Source organism: Hypanus sabinus, chromosome 4 (genome assembly GCF_030144855.1).
Source record: "Hypanus sabinus isolate sHypSab1 chromosome 4, sHypSab1.hap1, whole genome shotgun sequence".
Taxonomy (NCBI): domain Eukaryota; kingdom Metazoa; phylum Chordata; class Chondrichthyes; order Myliobatiformes; family Dasyatidae; genus Hypanus; species Hypanus sabinus.
This window is the reverse complement of record NC_082709.1, coordinates 188,399,085-188,423,680: the sequence shown is the minus strand read 5'-3', so window position 1 is coordinate 188,423,680 and position 24,596 is coordinate 188,399,085. Positions and strand designations below refer to the sequence as shown.

The window sequence follows — 24,596 nt, the reverse complement described above, 5'->3', positions numbered from 1 at the left end:
ACTGTTCTGGTCACCCCATACAGGAAGGATGTTGAGGCTTTACAGAAGATGCAGAAGAGGTTTACCAGGATAATGGCTTGTTTAGGGGGCATGTTGAGGTTGGACAAACTTGGGTTGCTTTCTCTGGAGGCTGAGGGGTGATGCAACAAATGAAAGTCATAGATAGTACATGTTTGATAACCAGTGTGGATAACTTCACTCACCCAGTCTCTGAACCATCAGGCTCCTGAACCAGTGAGGATAACTTCACTCACCCAGTCTCTGAACCATCAGGCTCCTGAACCAGTGTGGATAACTTCACTCACCCAGTCTCTGAACCACCAGGCTCCTGAACCAGTGTGGATAACTTCACTCACCCAGTCTCTGAACCAGTGTGGATAACTTCACTCACCCAGTCTCTGAACCATCAGGCTCCTGAACCAGTGTGGATAACTTCACTCACCCAGTCTCTGAGCCAGTGTGGATAACTTCACTCACCCAGTCTCTGAACCAGTGTGGATAACTTCACTCACCCAGTCTCTGAACCATCAGGCTCCTGAACCAGTGTGGATAACTTCACTCACCCAGTCTCTGAACCATCAGGCTCCTGAACCGGTGTGGATAACTTCACTCACCCAGTCTCTGAACCATCAGGCTCCTGAACCGGTGTGGATAACTTCACTCACCCAGTCTCTGAACCAGTGTGGATAACTTCACTCACCCAGTCTCTGAACCATCAGACTCCTGAACCAGTGTGGATAACTTCACTCACCCAGTCTCTGAACCAGTGTGGATAACTTCACTCACCCAGTCTCTGAACCATCAGGCTCCTGAACCGGTGTGGATAACTTCACTCACCCAGTCTCTGAACCATCAGGCTCCTGAACCAGTGTGGATAACTTCACTCACCCAGTCTCTGAACCATCAGGCTCCTGTACCAGTGTGGATAACTTCACTCACCCAGTCTCTGAACCAGTGTGGATAACTTCACTCACCCAGTCCCTGAACCATCAGGCTCCTGAACCAGTGTGGATAACTTCACTCACCCTAACTCTGAACTGATTTCACAAACTACAGTCTCATTTTCACAGACCCTGCAGCTCATACTCTCAATATATTTTTATATTTGTACAAATGGGCTTCCTTTGCACATTTGTTGTTTGTCTGCCTTTGTCCATGTCCAGTTTTTCATAAATTCTATTGTATTTCTTTATTGTTCCTCTAAACGCCCACAAGAGAAGGATCACAAGGTCATAGAGTAACATATACCTACATACTTTGATAATAAACTTACTTTTAACTTTGAGAGTCTTCCCACTATTCAGGACATTTACAAAGACAGGTGTGAGAAAAGGGCCTGAAGGATCATTGGAGACCCAAGTCACCCCAACCACAATCTATTCCAGCTGCAATCATCTAGCAGCATAAAAGCCAGGACCAACTGGCTCTGGGACAGCTTCTTCCACCAGGCCATCAGACTGATTAATTCATGCTGATACAATTGTATTTCTATGTTATATTGACTGTCCTGTTGTACATACTATTTATTATAAATTACTATAGATTGCACATTTGGATGGAGACGCAAGGTAAGGAGTTTTACTCATGTATGTGAAGGATGTAAGAAACAAATTCAATTAGACCATAAGATATAGGAGCAGATTAGGCCATTTGGCCCATCGATTCTGCTCCACCATTTCATTATAGCTGATCCAATTTTCCTCTCAGCCCCAGTCTCCTGCCTTCTTCCCGTATCTTGCCTTAAATACACATAAAGACTTGGCCTCCACAGCTAAGAAAGATTGTCAAATACTAGAGATTGTAGCTTTAGGTTGAGAGGGAGAGGGTGTACTTCTTTTTCCAGAGAGTGCTATAGTGCCTTTAAGGGGAGATGAACCACGACTTGAACAGTCGGGGAATGGGAAGATACAGACCATGTACAGGCAGATGGGATTAGTTTGAATTGTTAACAAGAGAGATTCTGCAGATGCTGGAAATCCAGATTAACACAGCAGGCCAGGCAGTATCTGTGGAAATGAATAAACGTCGACATTTTTGGCTGAGACCCTTCGTCAGGAATAAATGTTGAACTGCTTCTTCCTTTCCGTAGATGCTGTCTGGCCAGTCAGGACACTTCCTATGTCCTGTGTTGTTCACATCTCTGAGTGAACTATTCAGCCTCTATTCAACACAATATCAGGGCAGTTCAGGGCAAACTCCCACCCCCAGTCAACAGGATCAAACACCCTCCTTATCAATGTGAGAAAATGTCAGAAAACATAGCCAAACCTGCAAAATTTACATTAAGAACATCTAACTCTGTATCACAAATTTATTATACATTATTTACATTCAAATGGTCTCAACGTAGCAGGACAAGTAATCCGGGAAGGCATTCAGTGCTTGGATCAGATCACACAAAATATTCTTAGGGAGTGAATCACAAATAAAGTTCCCTGTGATTTTCAAGGCAGGAACAGTATGAGTTGGATATAGAGTGAGGCTCCCTCTACACTGTCCCATCACACACTCCCAGGACAGGGACAGTTAGATACAGAGTGAAGCTCCCTCTACACTGTCCCATCACACACTCCCAGGGCAGAGACAGTTAGATACAGAGTGAAACTCCCTCTACACTGTCCCATCACACACTCCCAGGGCAAGGACAGTTAGATACAGAGTGAAACTCCCTCTACACTGTCCCATCACACACTCCCAGGGCAGGGACAGTCAGATACAGAGTGAAGCTCCCTCTACACTGTCCCATCACACACTCCCAGGGCAGAGACAGTTAGATACAGAGTGAAGCTCCCTCTACACTGTTCCATCACACACTCCCAGGGCAGGGACAGTCAGATACAGAGTGAAGCTCCCTCGACACTGTCCCATCACACACTCCCAGGGCAGGGACAGTCAGATACAGAGTGAAGCTCCCTCTACACTGTCCCATCACACACTCCCAGGGCAGGGACAGTTAGATACAGAGTGAAACTCCCTCTACACTGTCCCATCACACACTCCCAGGGCAAGGACAGTTAGATACAGAGTGAAACTCCCTCTACACTGTCCCATCACACACTCCCAGCGCAGAGACAGTTACATACAGAGTGAAACTCCCTCTACACTGTCCCATCACACACTCCCAGGACAGGGACAGTTAGATACAGAGTGAAACTCCCTCTACACTGTCCCATCACACACTCCCAGGGCAAGGACAGTTAGATACAGAGTGAAACTCCCTCTACACTGTCCCATCACACACTCCCAGGGCAGAGACAGTTAGATACAGAGTGAAGCTCCCTCTACACTGTTCCATCACACACTCCCAGGGCAGGGACAGTCAGATACAGAGTGAAGCTCCCTCGACACTGTCCCATCACACACTCCCAGGGCAGGGACAGTCAGATACAGAGTGAAGCTCCCTCTACACTGTCCCATCACACACTCCCAGGGCAGGGACAGTTAGATACAGAGTGAAACTCCCTCTACACTGTCCCATCACACACTCCCAGGACAGGGACAGTTACATACAGAGTGAAACTCCCTCTACACTGTCCCATCACACACTCCCAGGACAGGGATGGTTCCTTCCTCAGCATGGCTACCAGTCCACACCTATTGACCACGTAAACTCCTGTGGTGCAATGTACCAATCCTACACACTTCACCTACAGCCCAACTGGTGGCCTCCCTGACTGTACACACCACCTGGAGCATGGCTGTTGTCACAGTGGTGACCTGGCAGGGAGCAGTGCTCAGAGTTCGCAATCGCTCCCCTCCATGAGATCATCCCCTGGGCTCTCGCATTCTTTGGACTCGCTGTCGGTTTCCTCCACCTCTACGGGACGTTTCATTCCACGCTGCTGGGACAGAGCGAGAGCGAACTTCATATTGTAGCGATTCCAGTCACACCTACAGGCCGCCAGAGTGAGAACAGCATCAGTCAAGCAGTTCCGCACAACAGCAGGCAGGCATGGCGCCGAATCAAATCCACCCCACTGAACCCCCACAGGTCAGACCGCACTACTGCGTGCAATTTATGTACAAAAAGATGTGCTGGCATTGGACAGGGTCCTGACGAGGTTCAAGAGGATGATTCCAGGAATGAATCAGTTAATGTATGAGGATCATTTAATGGCTCTGGGCCTGTACTCACTGGAATTTGGAAGAATGAGGGTGAATCTAATTGAAACCTATTGAATACTGAAAGGCCTAGAGACACTGGATGTGGCAAGGATGTTTCCCAAAGTGGGTGAGTCTAAGACCAGAGGGCACAGCTTCAGAATAAAGGGACGTCCATTTAGAACAGAGATGAGGAATTTCTTTAGCCATGATAAATCTGAGGAATTCATTGCCACAGATGACTGTGGGGGCCAGGTCATTGAGTATATTTAAAGTGAGGGTTGCCACATCATGATTACGGGGAGAATGGGGTTGAGGGGGATAATAAATCAGCCATGATGGAATGGTGGAACAGATCTGATGGGCCAGGCCGAATGGTCTAATTCTGTTCCAACATCTCATAATCTGATAGGCTGGAGAGTTCCAGTTCAGGGCAGACTGAATGCTTGAAAACCTACCAGAATCAGTGCTGGGTCATCTACATCAACAATATGGCTGATAATGTGGTTAACTGGATCAGCAAGTTCGTGGATAACACTAACATTAGAGGAGTAGTGGGCAGCAAGGAAGGCTAACAGAGCTTGCAGTGAGATCTGGACCAGCTGAAAAATGACAGATGGAATTTAATGCAGACGAGTGTGAGGTGTTGCACTTTGGTACGACCAACCAGAGTAGGTCTTACACAGTGAACAGCAGGGCACGGAGGGCTGTGGTAAGACAAAGGGATCTGGGAATACAGGTCCATAATTCCTTGAAAATGGCGATACAGATAGATATGGTCATGAAGAAAGCTTTTGGCACATTCTCTTTCATAAATCCAAGTACTGAGTACAGAAAATGGGATGTTATGTTGAAGTTGTACAAGATGTTGGTGAGGCCTAATTTGGTGTATTGTGTGCAGTTTTGGTCACCTAGCTACAGGAAAGATGGAAAGAAGATTAAAAGAAAGCAGAGAAAATTTACAAGGATGTTACAGAGACTTGAGGACCTGATTTATAGAGAAAGATTAAAGTTAGGACTTTATTCCCCAGAACATAGTAGACTGAGGAGATTTGATAGAAGTTTACAAAATTATGAGGGGTATAGATAGGGTAAATGCAAGCAGGTTTTTTTCCACTGAGGTTGGCTGGGACTAGAACAAGCAATTGTGTTTGAGATATTTAGGAGGAATGGCTTCACTCAGAGGGTGGCGAGAGTGTGGAACGAGCTGCCAGAGGAAGTGGAGCATCAGGGTTCGATTTCAACACTGAAGAGAAATTTGGATAGGTACATGGATGGGAGAGGTACGGAGGGCTATGGTCCAACTGCAGGTCAATTGGACTCAGCAGATTAATATTTTGGCATGGTCTAGATGGGCCGAATGGTCTGCTTCCCACTGTAGTGTTCAATGACTCCGAGTGTGAGGTGAGGGTCAGACACCATAGAGAGACTCACAGTTTGGAGACGGCGTCAAAGTGATGCTGGATGCTCCTCTGAAGGGACTGGATCACTGGTAGCAGGTCCACCGAGCTGAGGGAATAAACTAACAGTTACACACGTTATCCCCACCACCGACACCGTGGAGAGTGGTAGGTGCCTGGAACGGGCTGCCAGGGGCGGTGCTGGAAGCCGACATCATTGACACCTCTAAGACACACGAATGGACAGCGAGTGGAGAGAACTGGACCACGTACAGAGACAGATGGGCAGTTTAACTGTCCCACACACACAGACTCCATAGCCAAAGGGTCTGTTCCACTACTGAATTAATCTGTCTTCTTGGTAAACACCAGGGGACAATCCACATGACTTTGAAAGCAAAGGGAACCAGAGCACCCTCGCGGGACAGACTCCTCAGTGAAGGAGCCGGCAGTCGGGGTTAAAATCCACAGCAGTGATGCAGATGCATCTCAAAGTGCACTCTACAAACCGATGTGCCTAACACCACAGGAGTTGTCCAGGAGCAAGACTACGGGGACTCCCCCCATGTCGCACCCCACTCACCGGGCCTTCAGCTTCTGTCCGTGCAGGCTCAGCAGCTGCTCAGCCCAGCTCAGGAAGAACTCCAGATGACGGGATGTCTCCAGGGTCGAGGCGATGAACTGCAGCATCTTCTCCACGTACAGCGGCGGGAGGGTCGTACAAACAACTGGAACTGCAGAGAGGGGAGCTGGGTATGGTGAGTCTGTTTTCAGGGAGATTCACTGCCACCACCCCTTTTTACAAATGTACAAAGCTTTATTCAAACACAACAGACATACAAAGGGCAGGGGTTAGAATACCGCTACTGAACTCAAATTAAAATCCAGTAATTACCATGCACACAATTCCCAGGATGGGGTGGGGTCACAGCTCCTGGAAATCCACCCAATCTAGCCATAATAGTCACATGTTCCTCTCTAAGGACACCCCAGCACGAGCCTGGTCCCAGAAGAGGGGCAGGCAGTCGGCTCGGACAGTTGCCTGGACCCGTCAATGGTCAACCGGTCCAGGCCCAAGAGCAAGCCTACCTCGACATCCACCGAGCCAGCCGTCCTTCTCCGTACTGGGTGCCCATAAACCAGGACTCAGGAACAACACCTTCCGATATTCAAACGCACTGCAATGTCTCACACTTCAAATAGACCTGGTACACTGACTCCTCCTGAACACAGAAAGGACAGGTGGACAGGCCTCAGGGAATCTGCTCAGGAATCTATCACACAGTACTGCCCTGGTCCTAATGCCTCAGGAATCTATCACACAGTACTGCCCTGGTCCTAATGCCTCAGGAATCTATCACACAGTACTGCCCTGGTCCTGATGCCTCAGGAATCTATCACACAGTACTGCCCTGGTCCTGATGCCTCAGGAATCTATCACACAGTACTGTCCTGGTCCTGATGCCTCAGGAATCTATCACACAGTACTGCCCTGGTCCTGATGCCTCAGGAATCTATCACACAGTACTGCCCTGGTCCTGATGCCTCAGGAATCTATCACACAGTACTGCCCTGGTCCTGATGCCTCAGGAATCTATCACACAGTACTGCCCTGGTCCTGATGCCTCAGGAATCTATCACACAGTACTGCCCTGGTCCTGATGCCTCAGGAATCTATCACACAGTACTGCCCTGGTCCTGATGCCTCAGGAATCTATCACACAGTACTGTCCTGGTCCTGATGCCTCAGGAATCTATCACACAGTACTGCCCTGGTCCTGATGCCTCAGGAATCTATCACACAGTACTGTCCTGGTCCTGATGCCTCAGGGTGTTGGGGTCCAGTGGAGCAGTGGTTGGTATGTCCGGAGCCACTCCACACTCCCAAGTCACCGTGCTGGGGTGGGAAACTATGGCCCGAGCACCACTCCCTGTAGGCAAAGAAGCACTCTGACCCACAGTAGTTCATGCGTAATGATGCTCACCGAAGGGGACCGCACACTTCAGGGAGTGTTCAGTACACATGTATCTATCTCTGCATGTTTGTCTCTAAGTCCCACCAGTTCCCCAGCCAAGTCTCCGTAGTGGAGCTTAGGTAGAGCCCCAGAGAGAGGAGGTGCATGGTGCTCCACACAAACGGCCTAAGCTCCTCTGGCAGGGAGTCCACCTCCCACTGACCCCGGCTGAGAAGAGCCACTAGCAGTCTTGCACCTTCCATAGGTCAGCTAGGACGGTCATCATAAGGAGTACGTTGCTGGCACCAGCCGAGAAGACTACCTTCATCTCCGGCTCATGCAGAACCAGATCTGTTCACCGCTTCCGAAGGCGGCACAGGAAAGGGTCCACACAGACACAGTAGTAACCCCAACGCTTGAGAGCCCTGATGCACTTGCTGTCATAGACCTTGATTAGGCATTCCACGGCAGTGTATAACAGACGGACAAGCGCAGTCCGAGTCTGAACACATGCAGAGTCCTGAGGAGGTCATCAGGAAAGCGACTGCCAGGCCTGTCTCATGGAACAGGTAGAGAATGTCTCGGATGAGGAGGATATCGTCCTGAATGGTCAGGCCTGGACTGTGTAGGACTGGTCTGGGTAGATCATTTGGGCATTACGGAACCCAGGCAATAAGATTTTATATTCAATGCACAGGAGAGACACTGGGTGCAAAGATCCCCCGTTGTTGGCAGCAGGACCACGAGCGCCTTGCAGCAAGCATCTCACCTATCATCAGGCTTTTGCCCATGGCTCTGGCATAGTCAGCACCCGTGTATCCCGGGCCCAGAGGAATTCCACAGTCAACCCCCCCAACTTGTTTCACTGTAGCTGGGTAAGGGTGCTGGTCAGTTCCTCCAGCGATAGGGGAGGGCCTAGCCGCAGGACACCCTCAGGGCTGACCTTTAGCACTCCCTACGCCTCCTCACTTGATGGGTCTGTAGAGAACAGGGTCACATAAAATGACTCACTCCGTCTCTCTGGGTCACTCTCGAACACCCGTGGGTTACGGACACTCACTCTATGTCTCTGGCTCACTCTCGAGCACCCATGGGTTCCAGACACTCACTGTGTCTCTGGGTCACTCTCAAACACCTTTGGTGACAGACACTCACTCACTCCGTGTCTCTGGGTCACTCTCGAACACCCATGGGTGACAGACACTCACTCTGTGCCTCTGGCTCACTCTCAAACACCCCTGGGTGACAGACATTCACTGTGTCTCTGGGTCACTCTCGAACACCCCTGGGTAACGGACTCTCACTCTGTGTCTCTGCGTCACTCTCGACCACCCCTGGGTGACAGACACTCACTCTCTCTGTGTCTCTGGGTCACTCTCAAACACCTTTGGTGACAGACACTCACTCTGTGTCTCTGGGTCACTCTCGAACACCCCTGGGTAACGGACTCTCACTCTGTGTCTCTGGGTCACTCTCGAACACCCCTGGGTGACAGACACTCACTGTGTCTCTGGGTCACTCTCAAACACCCCTGGGTATCAGACTCTCACTCCGTGTCTCTGGGTCACTCTCGAACACCCCTGGGTGACAGACACTCACTCTGTGTCTCTGGGTCACTCTCGAACACCCCTGGGTAACGGACTCTCACTCTGTGTCTCTGGGTCACTCTCGAACACCCCTGGGTGAAACACACTCACTCACTCTGTGTCTCTGGGTCACTCTCGAACACCCCTGGGTAACGGACTCTCACTCTGTGTCTCTGCGTCACTCTCGACCACCCCTGGGTGACAGACACTCACTCTCTGCGTGAGGAACGTTTTCCAACACCTCCAAGGTCAACTTCTGCTCATTCAGGCGGAAAGCCATCACAATGGCTACAGTGAACTCCTTCCGCCGCACTGCCCGCCGCATGCTGCTCGGCGTCACCTCCTCGTCCAGGTCGAAGGGGTCAAACACGACACCACCATCCAGCGAGAAAATCAGCAGCCCCTCTGTACTTGTGGCTGCCCAGCTTCTACCTGAAAGGGAGAGGTAACTTTATCCTGTGTCTAACCGTCCCTGTCCTGGGAGTGTGTGATGGGACAGTGTAGAGGGAGCTTCACTCTGTATCTGACTGTCCCTGTCCTGTGAGTGTGTGATGGGACAGTGTAGAGGGAGCTTCACTCTGTATCTGACTGTCCCTGTCCTGGGAGTGTGTGATGGGACAGTGTAGAGGGAGCTTCACTCTGTATCTGACTGTCCCTGTCCTGGGAGTGTGTGATGGGACAGTGTAGAGGGAGCTTCACTCTGTATCTGACTGTCCCTGTCCTGGGAGTGTGTGATGGGACAGTGTAGAGGGAGCTTCACTCTGTATCTGACTGTCCCTGTCCTGGGAGTGTGTGATGGGACAGTGTAGAGGGAGCTTCACTCTGTGTCTAACTGTCCCTGTCCTGGGAGTGTGTGATGGGACAGTGTAGAGGGAGCTTCACTCTGTATCTGACTGTCCCTGTCCTGAGAGTGTGTGATGGGACAGTGTAGAGGGAGCTTCACTCTGTATCGGACTGTCCCTGCTCTGTGAGTGTGTGATGGGACAGTGTAGAGGGAGCTTCACTCTGTATCGGACTGTCCCTGCCCTGGGAGTGTGTGATGGGACAGTGTAGAGGGAGCTTCACTCTGTATCTGACTGTCCCTGTCCTGAGAGTGTGTGATGGGACTGTAGAGGGAGCTTCACTCTGTATCTGACTGTCCCTGCCCTGGGAGTGTGTGATGGGACAGTGTAGAGGGAGCTTCACTCTGTATCTAACTGTCCCTGTCCTGGGAGTGTGTGATGGGACAGTGTAGAGGGAGCTTCACTCTGTATCTGACTGTCCCTGTCCTGGGAGTGTGTGATGGGACAGTGTAGAGGGAGATTCATTCTGTATCTGACTGTCCCTGCCCTGGGAGTGTGTGATGGGACAGTGTAGAGGGAGCTTCACTCTGTATCTGACTGTCCCTGCCCTGGGAGTGTGTGATGGGACTGTAGAGGGAGCTTCACTCTGTATCTGACTGTCCCTGTCCTGGGAGTGTGTGATGGGACAGTGTAGAGGGAGCTTCACTCTGTATCTGACTGTCCCTGCCCTGGGAGTGTGTGATGGGACAGTGTAGAGGGAGCTTCACTCTGTATCTAACTGTCCCTGCCCTGGGAGTGTGTGATGGGACAGTGTAGAGGGAGCTTCACTCTGTATCTGACTGTCCCTGCCCTGGGAGTATGTGATGGGACAGTGTAGAGGGAGCTTCACTCTGTATCTGACTGTCCCTGCCCTGTGAGTGTGTGATGGGACAGTGTAGAGGGAGCTTCACTCTGTATCTGACTGTCCCTGTCCTGGGAGTGAGTGATGGGACAGTGTAGAGGGAGCTTCACTCTGTATCTGACTGTCCCTGTCCTGGGAGTGTGTGATGGGACAGTGTAGAGGGAGCTTCACTCTGTATCTGACTGTCCCTGTCCTGGGAGTGTGTGATGGGACAGTGTAGAGGGAGCTTCACTCTGTGTCTAACTGTCCCTGTCCTGGGAGTGTGTGATGGGACAGTGTAGAGGGAGCTTCACTCTGTATCTGACTGTCCCTGTCCTGAGAGTGTGTGATGGGACAGTGTAGAGGGAGCTTCACTCTGTATCGGACTGTCCCTGCTCTGTGAGTGTGTGATGGGACAGTGTAGAGGGAGCTTCACTCTGTATCGGACTGTCCCTGCCCTGGGAGTGTGTGATGGGACAGTGTAGAGGGAGCTTCACTCTGTATCTGACTGTCCCTGTCCTGAGAGTGTGTGATGGGACTGTAGAGGGAGCTTCACTCTGTATCTGACTGTCCCTGCCCTGGGAGTGTGTGATGGGACAGTGTAGAGGGAGCTTCACTCTGTATCTAACTGTCCCTGTCCTGGGAGTGTGTGATGGGACAGTGTAGAGGGAGCTTCACTCTGTATCTGACTGTCCCTGTCCTGGGAGTGTGTGATGGGACAGTGTAGAGGGAGATTCATTCTGTATCTGACTGTCCCTGCCCTGGGAGTGTGTGATGGGACAGTGTCGAGGGAGCTTCACTCTGCATCTGACTGTCCCTGCCCTGGGAGTGTGTGATGGGACAGTGTAGAGGGAGCTTCACTCTGTATCTGACTGTCCCTGCCCTGTGAGTGTGTGATGGGACAGTGTAGAGGGAGCTTCACTCTGTATCTGACTGTCCCTGCCCTGGGAGTGTGTGATGGGACTGTAGAGGGAGCTTCACTCTGTATCTGACTGTCCCTGTCCTGGGAGTGTGTGATGGGACAGTGTAGAGGGAGCTTCACTCTGTATCTGACTGTCCCTGCCCTGGGAGTGTGTGATGGGACAGTGTAGAGGGAGCTTCACTCTGTATCTAACTGTCCCTGCCCTGGGAGTGTGTGATGGGACAGTGTAGAGGGAGCTTCACTCTGTATCTGACTGTCCCTGCCCTGTGAGTGTGTGATGGGACAGTGTAGAGGGAGCTTCACTCTGTATCTGACTGTCCCTGCCCTGGGAGTGTGTGATGGGACTGTAGAGGGAGCTTCACTCTGTATCTGACTGTCCCTGTCCTGGGAGTGTGTGATGGGACAGTGTAGAGGGAGCTTCACTCTGTATCTGACTGTCCCTGCCCTGGGAGTGTGTGATGGGACAGTGTAGAGGGAGCTTCACTCTGTATCTAACTGTCCCTGCCCTGGGAGTGTGTGATGGGACAGTGTAGAGGGAGCTTCACTCTGTATCTGACTGTCCCTGCCCTGGGAGTATGTGATGGGACAGTGTAGAGGGAGCTTCACTCTGTATCTGACTGTCCCTGCCCTGTGAGTGTGTGATGGGACAGTGTAGAGGGAGCTTCACTCTGTATCTGACTGTCCCTGTCCTGGGAGTGAGTGATGGGACAGTGTAGAGGGAGTTTCACTCTGTATCTGACTGTCCTTGTCCTGGGAGTGTGTGATGGGACAGTGTAGAGGGAGCTCCACTCTGTATCTAACTGTCCCAGCCCTGGGAGTGTGTGATGGGACAGTGTAGAGGGAGCTTCACTCTGTATCTGACTGTCCCTGTCCTGGGAGTGTGTGATGGGACAGTGTAGAGGGAGCTTCACCCTGTATCTGACTGTCCCTGCCCTGGGAGTGTGTGATGGGACAGTGTAGAGGGAGCTTCACTCTGTATCTGACTGTCCCTGTCCCGGGAGTGTGTGATGGGACAGTGTAGAGGGAGTTTCACTCTGTATCTGACTGTCCCTGTCCTGGGAGTGTGTGATGGGACAGTGTAGAGGGAGCTTCACTCTGTATCGGACTGTCCCTGCCCTGGGAGTGTGTGATGGGACAGTGTAGAGGGAGCTTCACTCTGTATCTGACTGTCCCTGCCCTGGGAGTGTGTGATGGGACAGTGTAGAGGGAGCTTCACTCTGTATCTAACCGTCCCTGTCCTGGGAGTGTGTGATGGGACAGTGTAGAGGGAGCTTCACCCTGTATCTGACTGTCCCTGCCCTGGGAGTGTGTGATGGGACAGTGTAGAGGGAGCTTCACTCTGTATCTGACTGTCCCTGTCCTGAGAGTGTGTGATGGGACTGTAGAGGGAGCTTCACTCTGTATCTGACTGTCCCTGCCCTGGGAGTGTGTGATGGGACAGTGTAGAGGGAGCTTCACTCTGTATCTAACTGTCCCTGTCCTGGGAGTGTGTGATGGGACAGTGTAGAGGGAGCTTCACTCTGTATCTGACTGTCCCTGTCCTGGGAGTGTGTGATGGGACAGTGTAGAGGGAGATTCATTCTGTATCTGACTGTCCCTGCCCTGGGAGTGTGTGATGGGACAGTGTAGAGGGAGCTTCACTCTGTATCTGACTGTCCCTGCCCTGGGAGTGTGTGATGGGACTGTAGAGGGAGCTTCACTCTGTATCTGACTGTCCCTGTCCTGGGAGTGTGTGATGGGACAGTGTAGAGGGAGCTTCACTCTGTATCTGACTGTCCCTGCCCTGGGAGTGTGTGATGGGACAGTGTAGAGGGAGCTTCACTCTGTATCTAACTGTCCCTGCCCTGGGAGTGTGTGATGGGACAGTGTAGAGGGAGCTTCACTCTGTATCTGACTGTCCCTGCCCTGGGAGTATGTGATGGGACAGTGTAGAGGGAGCTTCACTCTGTATCTGACTGTCCCTGCCCTGTGAGTGTGTGATGGGACAGTGTAGAGGGAGCTTCACTCTGTATCTGACTGTCCCTGTCCTGGGAGTGAGTGATGGGACAGTGTAGAGGGAGCTTCACTCTGTATCTGACTGTCCCTGTCCTGGGAGTGTGTGATGGGACAGTGTAGAGGGAGCTTCACTCTGTATCTGACTGTCCCTGTCCTGGGAGTGTGTGATGGGACAGTGTAGAGGGAGCTTCACTCTGTGTCTAACTGTCCCTGTCCTGGGAGTGTGTGATGGGACAGTGTAGAGGGAGCTTCACTCTGTATCTGACTGTCCCTGTCCTGAGAGTGTGTGATGGGACAGTGTAGAGGGAGCTTCACTCTGTATCGGACTGTCCCTGCTCTGTGAGTGTGTGATGGGACAGTGTAGAGGGAGCTTCACTCTGTATCGGACTGTCCCTGCCCTGGGAGTGTGTGATGGGACAGTGTAGAGGGAGCTTCACTCTATCTGACTGTCCCTGTCCTGAGAGTGTGTGATGGGACTGTAGAGGGAGCTTCACTCTGTATCTGACTGTCCCTGCCCTGGGAGTGTGTGATGGGACAGTGTAGAGGGAGCTTCACTCTGTATCTAACTGTCCCTGTCCTGGGAGTGTGTGATGGGACAGTGTAGAGGGAGCTTCACTCTGTATCTGACTGTCCCTGTCCTGGGAGTGTGTGATGGGACAGTGTAGAGGGAGATTCATTCTGTATCTGACTGTCCCTGCCCTGGGAGTGTGTGATGGGACAGTGTCGAGGGAGCTTCACTCTGCATCTGACTGTCCCTGCCCTGGGAGTGTGTGATGGGACAGTGTAGAGGGAGCTTCACTCTGTATCTGACTGTCCCTGCCCTGTGAGTGTGTGATGGGACAGTGTAGAGGGAGCTTCACTCTGTATCTGACTGTCCCTGCCCTGGGAGTGTGTGATGGGACTGTAGAGGGAGCTTCACTCTGTATCTGACTGTCCCTGTCCTGGGAGTGTGTGATGGGACAGTGTAGAGGGAGCTTCACTCTGTATCTGACTGTCCCTGCCCTGGGAGTGTGTGATGGGACAGTGTAGAGGGAGCTTCACTCTGTATCTAACTGTCCCTGCCCTGGGAGTGTGTGATGGGACAGTGTAGAGGGAGCTTCACTCTGTATCTGACTGTCCCTGCCCTGTGAGTGTGTGATGGGACAGTGTAGAGGGAGCTTCACTCTGTATCTGACTGTCCCTGCCCTGGGAGTGTGTGATGGGACTGTAGAGGGAGCTTCACTCTGTATCTGACTGTCCCTGTCCTGGGAGTGTGTGATGGGACAGTGTAGAGGGAGCTTCACTCTGTATCTGACTGTCCCTGCCCTGGGAGTGTGTGATGGGACAGTGTAGAGGGAGCTTCACTCTGTATCTAACTGTCCCTGCCCTGGGAGTGTGTGATGGGACAGTGTAGAGGGAGCTTCACTCTGTATCTGACTGTCCCTGCCCTGGGAGTATGTGATGGGACAGTGTAGAGGGAGCTTCACTCTGTATCTGACTGTCCCTGCCCTGTGAGTGTGTGATGGGACAGTGTAGAGGGAGCTTCACTCTGTATCTGACTGTCCCTGTCCTGGGAGTGAGTGATGGGACAGTGTAGAGGGAGTTTCACTCTGTATCTGACTGTCCTTGTCCTGGGAGTGTGTGATGGGACAGTGTAGAGGGAGCTCCACTCTGTATCTAACTGTCCCAGCCCTGGGAGTGTGTGATGGGACAGTGTAGAGGGAGCTTCACTCTGTATCTGACTGTCCCTGTCCTGGGAGTGTGTGATGGGACAGTGTAGAGGGAGCTTCACCCTGTATCTGACTGTCCCTGCCCTGGGAGTGTGTGATGGGACAGTGTAGAGGGAGCTTCACTCTGTATCTGACTGTCCCTGTCCCGGGAGTGTGTGATGGGACAGTGTAGAGGGAGTTTCACTCTGTATCTGACTGTCCCTGTCCTGGGAGTGTGTGATGGGACAGTGTAGAGGGAGCTTCACTCTGTATCGGACTGTCCCTGCCCTGGGAGTGTGTGATGGGACAGTGTAGAGGGAGCTTCACTCTGTATCTGACTGTCCCTGCCCTGGGAGTGTGTGATGGGACAGTGTAGAGGGAGCTTCACTCTGTATCTAACCGTCCCTGTCCTGGGAGTGTGTGATGGGACAGTGTAGAGGGAGCTTCACCCTGTATCTGACTGTCCCTGCCCTGGGAGTGTGTGATGGGACAGTGTAGAGGGAGCTTCACCCTGTATCTGACTGTCCCTGCCCTGGGAGTGTGTGATGGGACAGTGTAGAGGGAGCTTCACTCTGTATCTGACTGTCCCTGTCCCGGGAGTGTGTGATGGGACAGTGTAGAGGGAGTTTCACTCTGTATCTGACTGTCCCTGTCCTGGGAGTGTGTGATGGGACAGTGTAGAGGGAGCTTCACTCTGTATCGGACTGTCCCTGCCCTGGGAGTGTGTGATGGGACAGTGTAGAGGGAGCTTCACTCTGTATCTGACTGTCCCTGCCCTGGGAGTCTGAGATGGGACAGTGTAGAGGGAGCTTCACTCTGTATCTAACTGTCCCTGTCCTGGGAGTGTGTGATGGGACAGTGCAGAGGGAGCTTCACTCTGTATCTAATGGTCTCTGCCCTGGGAGTGTGTGATGGGACAGTGTAGAGGGAGCTTCACTCTGTATCTGACTGTCCCTGCCCTGGGAGTCTGAGATGGGACAGTGTAGAGGGAGCTTCACTCTGTATCTGACTGTCCCTGCACTGGGAGTGTGTGATGGGACAGTGTAGAGGGAGCTTCACTCTGTATCTGACTGTCCCTGCCCTGGGAGTCTGAGATGGGACAGTGTAGAGGGAGCTTCACTCTGTATCTAACCGTCCCTGCCCTGGGAGTCTGAGATGGGACAGTGTAGAGGGAGCTTCACTCTGTATCTAATGGTCTCTGCCCTGGGAGTGTGTGATGGGACAGTGTAGAGGGAGCTTCACTCTGTATCTGACTGTCCCTGCCCTGGGAGTCTGAGATGGGACAGTGTAGAGGGAGCTTCACTCTGTATCTGACTGTCCCTGCACTGGGAGTGTGTGATGGGACAGTGTAGAGGGAGCTTCACTCTGTATCTGACTGTCCCTGCCCTTTTTTTTTTAATTACAAAACCCTTTATTACAAATTTCGGTGCTATACAATATATACAAAACAGTGGCAAACACAATTACTGCACTACAAATAGACAATAGACATTACACCAGAATGTTGCCATCTCTATCCACGATGGCATTTACACCCCGCGGAGCCCAACGGTCTCGAAACTCCTCCAAGGCCGCTGTGGACTGCGCGTGTTCCTTTTCAATAGTTACCCGAGCACGAACATACCCCCTAAACATTGCCAGGCAGTCTGCCCGGGGAGATCCTCCCGCCACCCGTTTCCAAGACCCTCGGATGGCGGATTTCGCCAGCCCCAGGAGCAAGTTGACTAGGACATCCTCATCCCTCCATGCCCCCTTCCTTACTGGATGACCATATATAAACAGGGTGTCCCTGCCCTGGGAGTGTGTGACGGGACAGTGTAGAGGGAGCTTCACTCTGTATCTGACTGTCCCTGCCCTGGGAGTGTGTGATAGGACAGTGTAGAGGGAGCTTCACTCTGTACCTGACTGTCCCTGGGAGTGTGTGATGGGACAGTGTAGAGGGAGCTTCACTCTGTATCTAACTGTCCCACCCTGGAAGAGTTGACGTTTCAGTTTGAAGTCTTGCACTGGGGCTCCTGATTGTGATAGGAATCCATGTTAGTCTCATGTAAACCAAACTTGATTGCAATTAGCTGCAATTGTAATTTCCTTGAAGAGGGTCCAGTAGAGGCTTATGAGAATGATTCTGGGAATGAAAGGGTTATCATATGAGGAGCGTTTTAATGGCTCTGAGCCTGCATTCGCTGGTTTAGAAGAATGAGGGGAGAATCTCATTGAAACCTATCAAATGTTAAAAGGCTTCAACAGACTGGATGTGGAGAGGATGTTCCCTATAGTGGGGGAGTCTAGGACCAGAGCGTACAGATAGAGTGGATGTGGAGAGGATGTTCCCTATAGTGGGGGAGTCTAGGACCAGAGCATACAGATAGAGTGGATGTGGAGAGGATGTTTCCTATAGTGGGGAGTCTAGAACCAGAGGACACAGATAGAGTGGATGTGGAGAGGATGTTTCCTATAGTGGGGGAGTCTAGGACCAGAGGACACAGATAGAGTGGATGTGGAGAGGATGTTTCCTATAGTGGGGAGTCTAGAACCAGAGGACACAGATAGAGTGGATGTGGAGAGGATGTTTCCTATAGTGGGGGAGTCTAGGACCAGAGGACACAGATAGAGTGGATGTGGAGAGGATGTTTCCTATAGTGGGGTCTAGGACCAGAGGACACAGATAGAGTGGATGTGGAGAGGATGTTCCCTATAGTGGGGGAGTCTAGGACCAGAGCATACAGATAGAGTGGATGTGGAGAGGATGTTTCCTATAGTGGGGAGTCTAGAACCAGAGGACACAGATAGAGTGGATGTGGAGAGGATGTTTCCTATAGTGGGGGAGTCTAGGACCAGAGGACACAGATAGAGTGGATGTGGAGAGGATGTTTCCTATAGTGGGGAGTCTAGAACCAGAGGACACAGATAGAGTGGATGTGGAGAGGATGTTTCCTATAGTGGGGGAGTCTAGGACCAGAGGACACAGATAGAGTGGATGTGGAGAGGATGTTTCCTATAGTGGGGTCTAGGACCAGAGGACACAGATAGAGTCGATGTGGAGACGATGTTCCCTATAGTGGGGGAGTCTAGGACCAGAGGGCACAGATAGAGTGGATGTGGAGAGGATATTTCCTATAGTGGGGAGTCTAGGACCAGAGGACACAGATAGAGTGGATGTGGAGAGGATGTTTCCTGTAGTGGGGGAGTCTGGGACCAGAGCGCACAACCTCATATTACAGCGATGTTCATCTCGAGCAGAATGTGGAGGAATTTCTTTAACCAGAAGGTGGTGAATCTGTGGAATTTATTGCCAGAGAGATGTGGAGGCCAAGTATTTAAAGTGGAGATTGATAAGTTGAGTGTGAATGTGGAGAAGGCATGAGAATGAGCTTGAGAGGGATAAATCAGCAGTGGTGCAGATCTTCTCTCTTTCTCATCTCTGTTCTAAACAGATGATCGTCTATTCTGAAGCTGTGCCCTCTGGTCCTCAACTGTTGCACTGTAGGAAACATCCTCTTCACATCCACTCTATCTAGGCCTTTCAATATTCAACAGGTTTCAATGAAATGCCCCTCATTCTTCTGAACTCCAGTAAGTATAGGCCCAGAGCCAAACATTCCTCATATATTAACTTTTTCATTCCAGAATTATCCTTGCAAACCTTCTCTGGGCTCTCTCCAATGCCAGCACATCTTTTCTTACATAAGGGGCCCAAAACAGCATTGCCTTATAAATCCTCAGCAATTAATAAAATTATTGCATTGGTGTTTTTGCTCCACTTAATACATAACCATCCTTACCTGTTGGAGAGAAGCGAAGGCACGTCACGCGCATATCTGGTTTAAAGTGGCGCAAGCTCATGTCACCTGGGGAGCAACCACAAAGACAAGGGGTCAATTTAGAGTGGCCACAGACATGCCCCTCTACCAACAGCTTTACACAGTCCAGGACAAAACAAAATAAACTTCATTCGTAATTATAAAAATATTTACAAGCATGAATTATTTACAAGACTTGGTATGTCACAAATAACACTCACAGATGTACTGTGGAGAGCATTCTAACTGGTTGCATCACTGTCTGGTACGGAGGGGCTCTGCACAGGATCAGAGAAAACTGCTGAAAGTTGGAAACTTAGCCAGTTCCATCATGAACATCCAGGATGCTTTCAAAAGATGATACCTCAGAAAGGCAGCATCCATCATCTTTTTTTAAAGCACACCAGGAATTACTTTCAAACATGATACCTGGGAGCAGAATTAGGCAATTCAGCCCATTGAGTCTGCTCCCCATTCTAATCCCGGATCCCACTCAACCCCATACACCTGCCTTCTCGCCATATCTTTTGATGCCCTGACTGATCAGGAAATGAGCAACTTCCACCTTAAATATACACACCAACTTGGCCTCCACCGCAGTCTGTGGCAGAACATTCCACAGACTTACAACTTCCTGGCTGAAAAAATTCCTCCTTACCTCTGTTCTAAAGGGTTGCCTCTCAATTTTGTGCCCTCTAGTTCTGGATACCCACACTATAGGAAACATCCTCTCCACATCCACCCTATCTAGTCCTTTCAAAATTCGGTAGGTTTCAATGAGATCACTCCTGCATTATTCTAAATTCCAGTGAGTACAGGCCCAAAGCTGCCAAACGCTCCTCACATGTTAAACCAGGGGTCGGCAACCCGTGGCTCCGGAGCCGCATGCGATTCTTTCATCTCTGTGCCGCGGCTCCCCGTGGCTTTGGAAAATAAATGATGAGTATTTAATTAAAATGTATTTTATGTTAGTTTGTTAGTTTTTGAAATGTAATTCGAAATTTGAAGATCATGGTGATCTTGTACAATCTAAATAAAACGTTGTGGCGACCCCATTTCCTGGCACATCCGAACCGGCTCACAATTAGCCACCGTTCCGGCTAAGAGTGATAGCCTACGGGGGTTTGTGAGTACGTGTCTTTTGGAGCATCCGCGCCCACGGGGACGGGTTGAGGGAGGCTTTAAAGCAAGGCTGTTTAGTTCGAATAAAGTTACCTTTGACTGCAGTGTCTTTATTTTAGCGCTGCATGTAGCGCTACACCGCTACGTGTTTTTTATCGCTATTAATATACATCACCACTGCCAATGCCTGACACCTGCCAGTGCGCGCTTTCTTTTAATTCTTCGATCCAAGGTAGGCTAACTATGGAGTAACCTTCAACCCAACGTCTTTTTTTCGGAGTTCAAAATGTTTTTGGTGCATGCAGAAATGTAATTTCGTTTTCTCTGCAGGAGTTCATCAATTTCATAAATGCAACACATTATAGTTTGTTTATACATAGCATAAAGGCAAAAAAAAACGTTGTGTGCAGTGTTATTTCATTTTAAATGTCAAACGGGTTTTGTGGCTCCCAGTGTTTTCTTTTCTGTGGGAAACGGGTCCATATGGCTCTTTCAGTGGTAAAGGTTGCCGACCCCTGTGTTAAACCCTACATTCCTGGAATCATCCTCTGGACTCTCTTCAATGACAACACACACTTTCTGAGAAATGCAGCCCAAAACTGTTGACAAGACTCCAAGTGCAGCCTGACCAGTGTCTTATAAAGGTTCAGCATTATCTCCTTGCTTTTATATTCTATTCCCTTTGAAATAAATGCCAACATTGCATTTGCCTTCTTTACCACAGACAACCTGTAAATTAACCTTCTGGGAGTCTTGCAGAAGGACTCCAAAGTCCCTCTGCACCTCTGATGTCTGAACCTTCTCCCCATTTAGTCCACACTATTGTTCCTTTTACCAAAATGCATTATCATACATCTCCCAACATTTATTCCATCTGCCACTTTTTGCCCATTTCTCCAGCTTGTCTACATCCTGCTTCCTCACCACTACCCACCTTTCCTCCAAGTTTCATACCATCCCTAAACTCAATTCCATTATCTAAATCATTGCCAAACAATGTGAAAAGTAGCGGTCCCAATACTGACCTCTGAGGAACACCACTAGTCACTGGCAGCCAACCAGGAAAAGCCCCTTTATTCCCACTCACTGCCTCCTGCCTGTCAGCCATTCCTCTATCCATGCCAGTATCTTTCCTGTAATGCCATGAGATTTTATCTTGTTAAGCAGCCTTATCAAATGCCTTCTGAAAATGCCATCAAATGCCATCCTGTTTGTTACTTCCTCAAAGAACTCTAACAGATTTGTCAGGTAAGATTCCCTTCACAGAAACCATGCTGACTTTGACTTATTTTATCATTAGTCTCCAAGTACCCTGAAACCTCATCCTTAATAACAGGCCTACAATTCTGCCTCGGATTTGGAAGCCTAGGATCACGGGGCTCTGGAGTCGGGTGGATCGAGGATCAGTGACAAAACAGGAGACCCGTGTGTCAGAACACTTGCAGTTCTGGGCCCAGATTTTTTGGGAAGAGAGCTCAAAAAAAGCAATGTAACAGACTTTTAACATCATAAACCTGTGAGTTGTTTGTTATGTCTCCCCGCTTGCTGGGAAAATGGAGACACTTCCTGCTCCCTTATTAGAGAGAGAGAGAGAGAGAACCTGTGATATGTGGAATATAGGGTGAAGTGCGAAGTCTTTGGGGTAACTGCAAGTCTGTGTCTTTGCTCGGTGGTGGGTGCCGATGCTTTTTTTTGCTGGTGGGGGAGGGGGGATTTGTTGCTTACGCAGGGAGGGAGCAGCTGGGAGGGACTTTGGGGTTCTAACATCTAACTGTCATTCATTCTTTGGGGCACTCCTCTGTTTTTGAGGATGGTTGCAAAGAGAAAGCATTTCAGGATGTATATTGTACACATTTCTCTGACATTAAACTGTACCTTTGAAACCTTTGAAAAACAGTTTTATCCCTTTCCGTCTTCAGATTTCCCTCTCTTTTTACATAATTTTGTTCAATATATATACACTTCACATATTTACTGTAATTTAGATTTTTTAAGATTATGTACTGTTGCCACAAAACAACACATTTGATCAGAATCAGAATCAGACTTTAAACGCCAAGTACCTGTGCACATACAAGGAATTTACTTCCGGCAGATGTTGTCTCTCTGCTCCAACAATAATAATGATAAATATAAATGAAAATATAGATTATACATACAAGTAGTGCAATCCAAGTAATAGTTAGCCGACAGTTAACCGGCAGTTAACTGTTCAGCAGAGTGACCACAGTAGGGAAAAAACTTCTCCAGTGCCTATTAGTCTTAGTCTGGAGGGATCTGAAGCGCCTACCAGACAGAAGCAGTTCAAACAGTCCGTGCGCAGGATGGAAGGAGTCCTTTATGATGTTCCCTGCCCTCTTCTTCAACCTGGAAGAGTACAGGTCCACAATAGAGGGCAGGGAGGCTCCAATGATGCGCTCGGCAGTCCTCACTGTGCGCTGTAGTCTGGTTCTATCCTGCTTGGTGGCGGCTCCAAACCACACAGTGATGGAGATGCACAGGACAGACTCAATGACATAATGATGACATAATCTTGTGATATTAAACCCGATTCCAATTGTGAAGCCTTTTCACTTGTTACGTGCATGGTCAATGCTTCCTGTAGTGTTCTGGTGCGTTCCCACATGCTATCACTCACGAGGCACTCTGGGGCGGGCATCTTCACCCAACCCAGCCCCTCCATCTCCAGTAGCAGAAGAACCCAGGACTGGCATCCTTCCCCACCAGGCCTCAGTGCATCCCTCAGCACGTCTCCTGGAGGTGGGGATGTGCCAGTCAGCTGCATTTTCCCTCAGACATCTCCATGTGCTGGCACACCAACAGGGTTCAGTTAGGCCAAAGGGTGCTTTTCACTGATTTGATGACCTCCCAGAAGCACCTGCTGACCATCTCAGAGCGTGTCCCTGGGAAAACCCCGCTGATCAGAGGCCTCTGTCACGCAGTTGCTCAGGGTGAGCCACGACATAGGCCCCTGCAACTTTCTCCACATCCTTTGGGCATACCCACAGTCAAGGGTCAGTTTAGTGTGGCCATGGAGAGGACCCTCTCCCAGTAATCTACAGAACCACACTTCGAACAGACAGACAAGGGTCAGTTTAGTGTGGCCATGGAGAGGAACCTCTCCCAGTAATCTACAGAACCACACTTCGAACAGACAGACAAGGGTCAGTTTAGTGTGGCCATGGAGGGCTCCCTCTCCCAGTAATCTACAGAACCACACTTCGAACAGACAGACAAGGGTCAGTTTAGTGTGGCCATGGAGAGGAACCTCTCCCAGTAATCTACAGAACCACACTTCGAACAGACAGACAAGGGTCAGTTTAGTGTGGCCATGGAGGGCTCCCTCTCCCAGTAATCTACAGAACCACACTTCGAACAGACAGACAAGGGTCAGTTTAGTGTGGCCATGGAGGGCTCCCTCTCCCATTAATCTACAGAACCACACTTCGAACAGACAGACAAGGGTCAGTTTAGTGTGGCCATGGAGAGGACCCTCTCCCAGTAATCTACAGAACCACACTTCGAACAGACAGACAAGGGTCAGTTTAGTGTGGCCATGGAGAGGACCCTCTCCCAGTAATCTACAGAACCACACTTCGAACAGACAGACAAGGGTCAGTTTAGTGTGGCCATGGAGGGCTCCCTCTCCCAGTAATCTACAGAACCACACTTCGAACAGACAGACAAGGGTCAGTTTAGTGTGGCCATGGAGGGCTCCCTCTCCCAGTAATCTACAGAACCACACTTCGAACAGACAGTCAAGGGTCAGTTTAGTGTGGCCATGGAGGGCTCCCTCTCCCAGTAATCTACAGAACCACACTTCGAACAGACAGACAAGGGTCAGTTTAGTGTGGCCATGGAGAGGACCCTCTCCCAGTAATCTACAGAACCACACTTCGAACAGACAGACAAGGGTCAGTTTAGTGTGGCCATGGAGGGCTCCCTCTCCCAGTAATCTACAGAACCACACTTCGAACAGACAGTCAAGGGTCAGTTTAGTGTGGCCATGGAGGGCTCCCTCTCCCAGTAATCTACAGAACCACACTTCGAACAGACAGACAAGGGTCAGTTTAGTGTGGCCATGGAGAGGACCCTCTCCCAGTAATCTACAGAACCACACTTCGAACAGACAGACAAGGGTCAGTTTAGTGTGGCCATGGAGGGCTCCCTCTCCCAGTACTGCGGCCCAGTCTCTGGAACCACATTTCAAACACCAAACAGCTTGGAAAGGTTATCTGCAACTCGGGAAACCAATGACTGCTCTGCTAAACAGACTCTCGTTGGGCAGAAATAGGACGGGTCAGACCATGGCTCTTCCACCTCCCCCTGAATTTACATCAAGTACAATCCATTTGTAAATGAGCC

At 50.2% G+C, this 24,596-nt stretch overlaps 1 protein-coding gene across 1 annotated transcript in view; it reads right to left on the bottom strand.

The window, feature by feature from the left end:
- Positions 1-666: 666 nt before the first annotated feature.
- The window catches only part of pwp2h (PWP2 small subunit processome component), an 80,337-nt gene continuing 56,407 nt past the window's right edge, over positions 667-24,596 (bottom strand). The window contains exons 16-21 of the mRNA XM_059966042.1: positions 22,856-22,985; positions 19,092-19,255; positions 9,256-9,474; positions 6,085-6,235; positions 5,536-5,610; positions 667-3,891 (exon numbers count right to left, since the gene is read on the bottom strand). Coding sequence (XP_059822025.1) covers positions 3,735-3,891; positions 5,536-5,610; positions 6,085-6,235; positions 9,256-9,474; positions 19,092-19,255; positions 22,856-22,985 — 896 coding nt within the window. The 3' untranslated portion in view covers positions 667-3,734. The remainder of the gene's footprint in view (positions 3,892-5,535; positions 5,611-6,084; positions 6,236-9,255; positions 9,475-19,091; positions 19,256-22,855; positions 22,986-24,596) is intronic.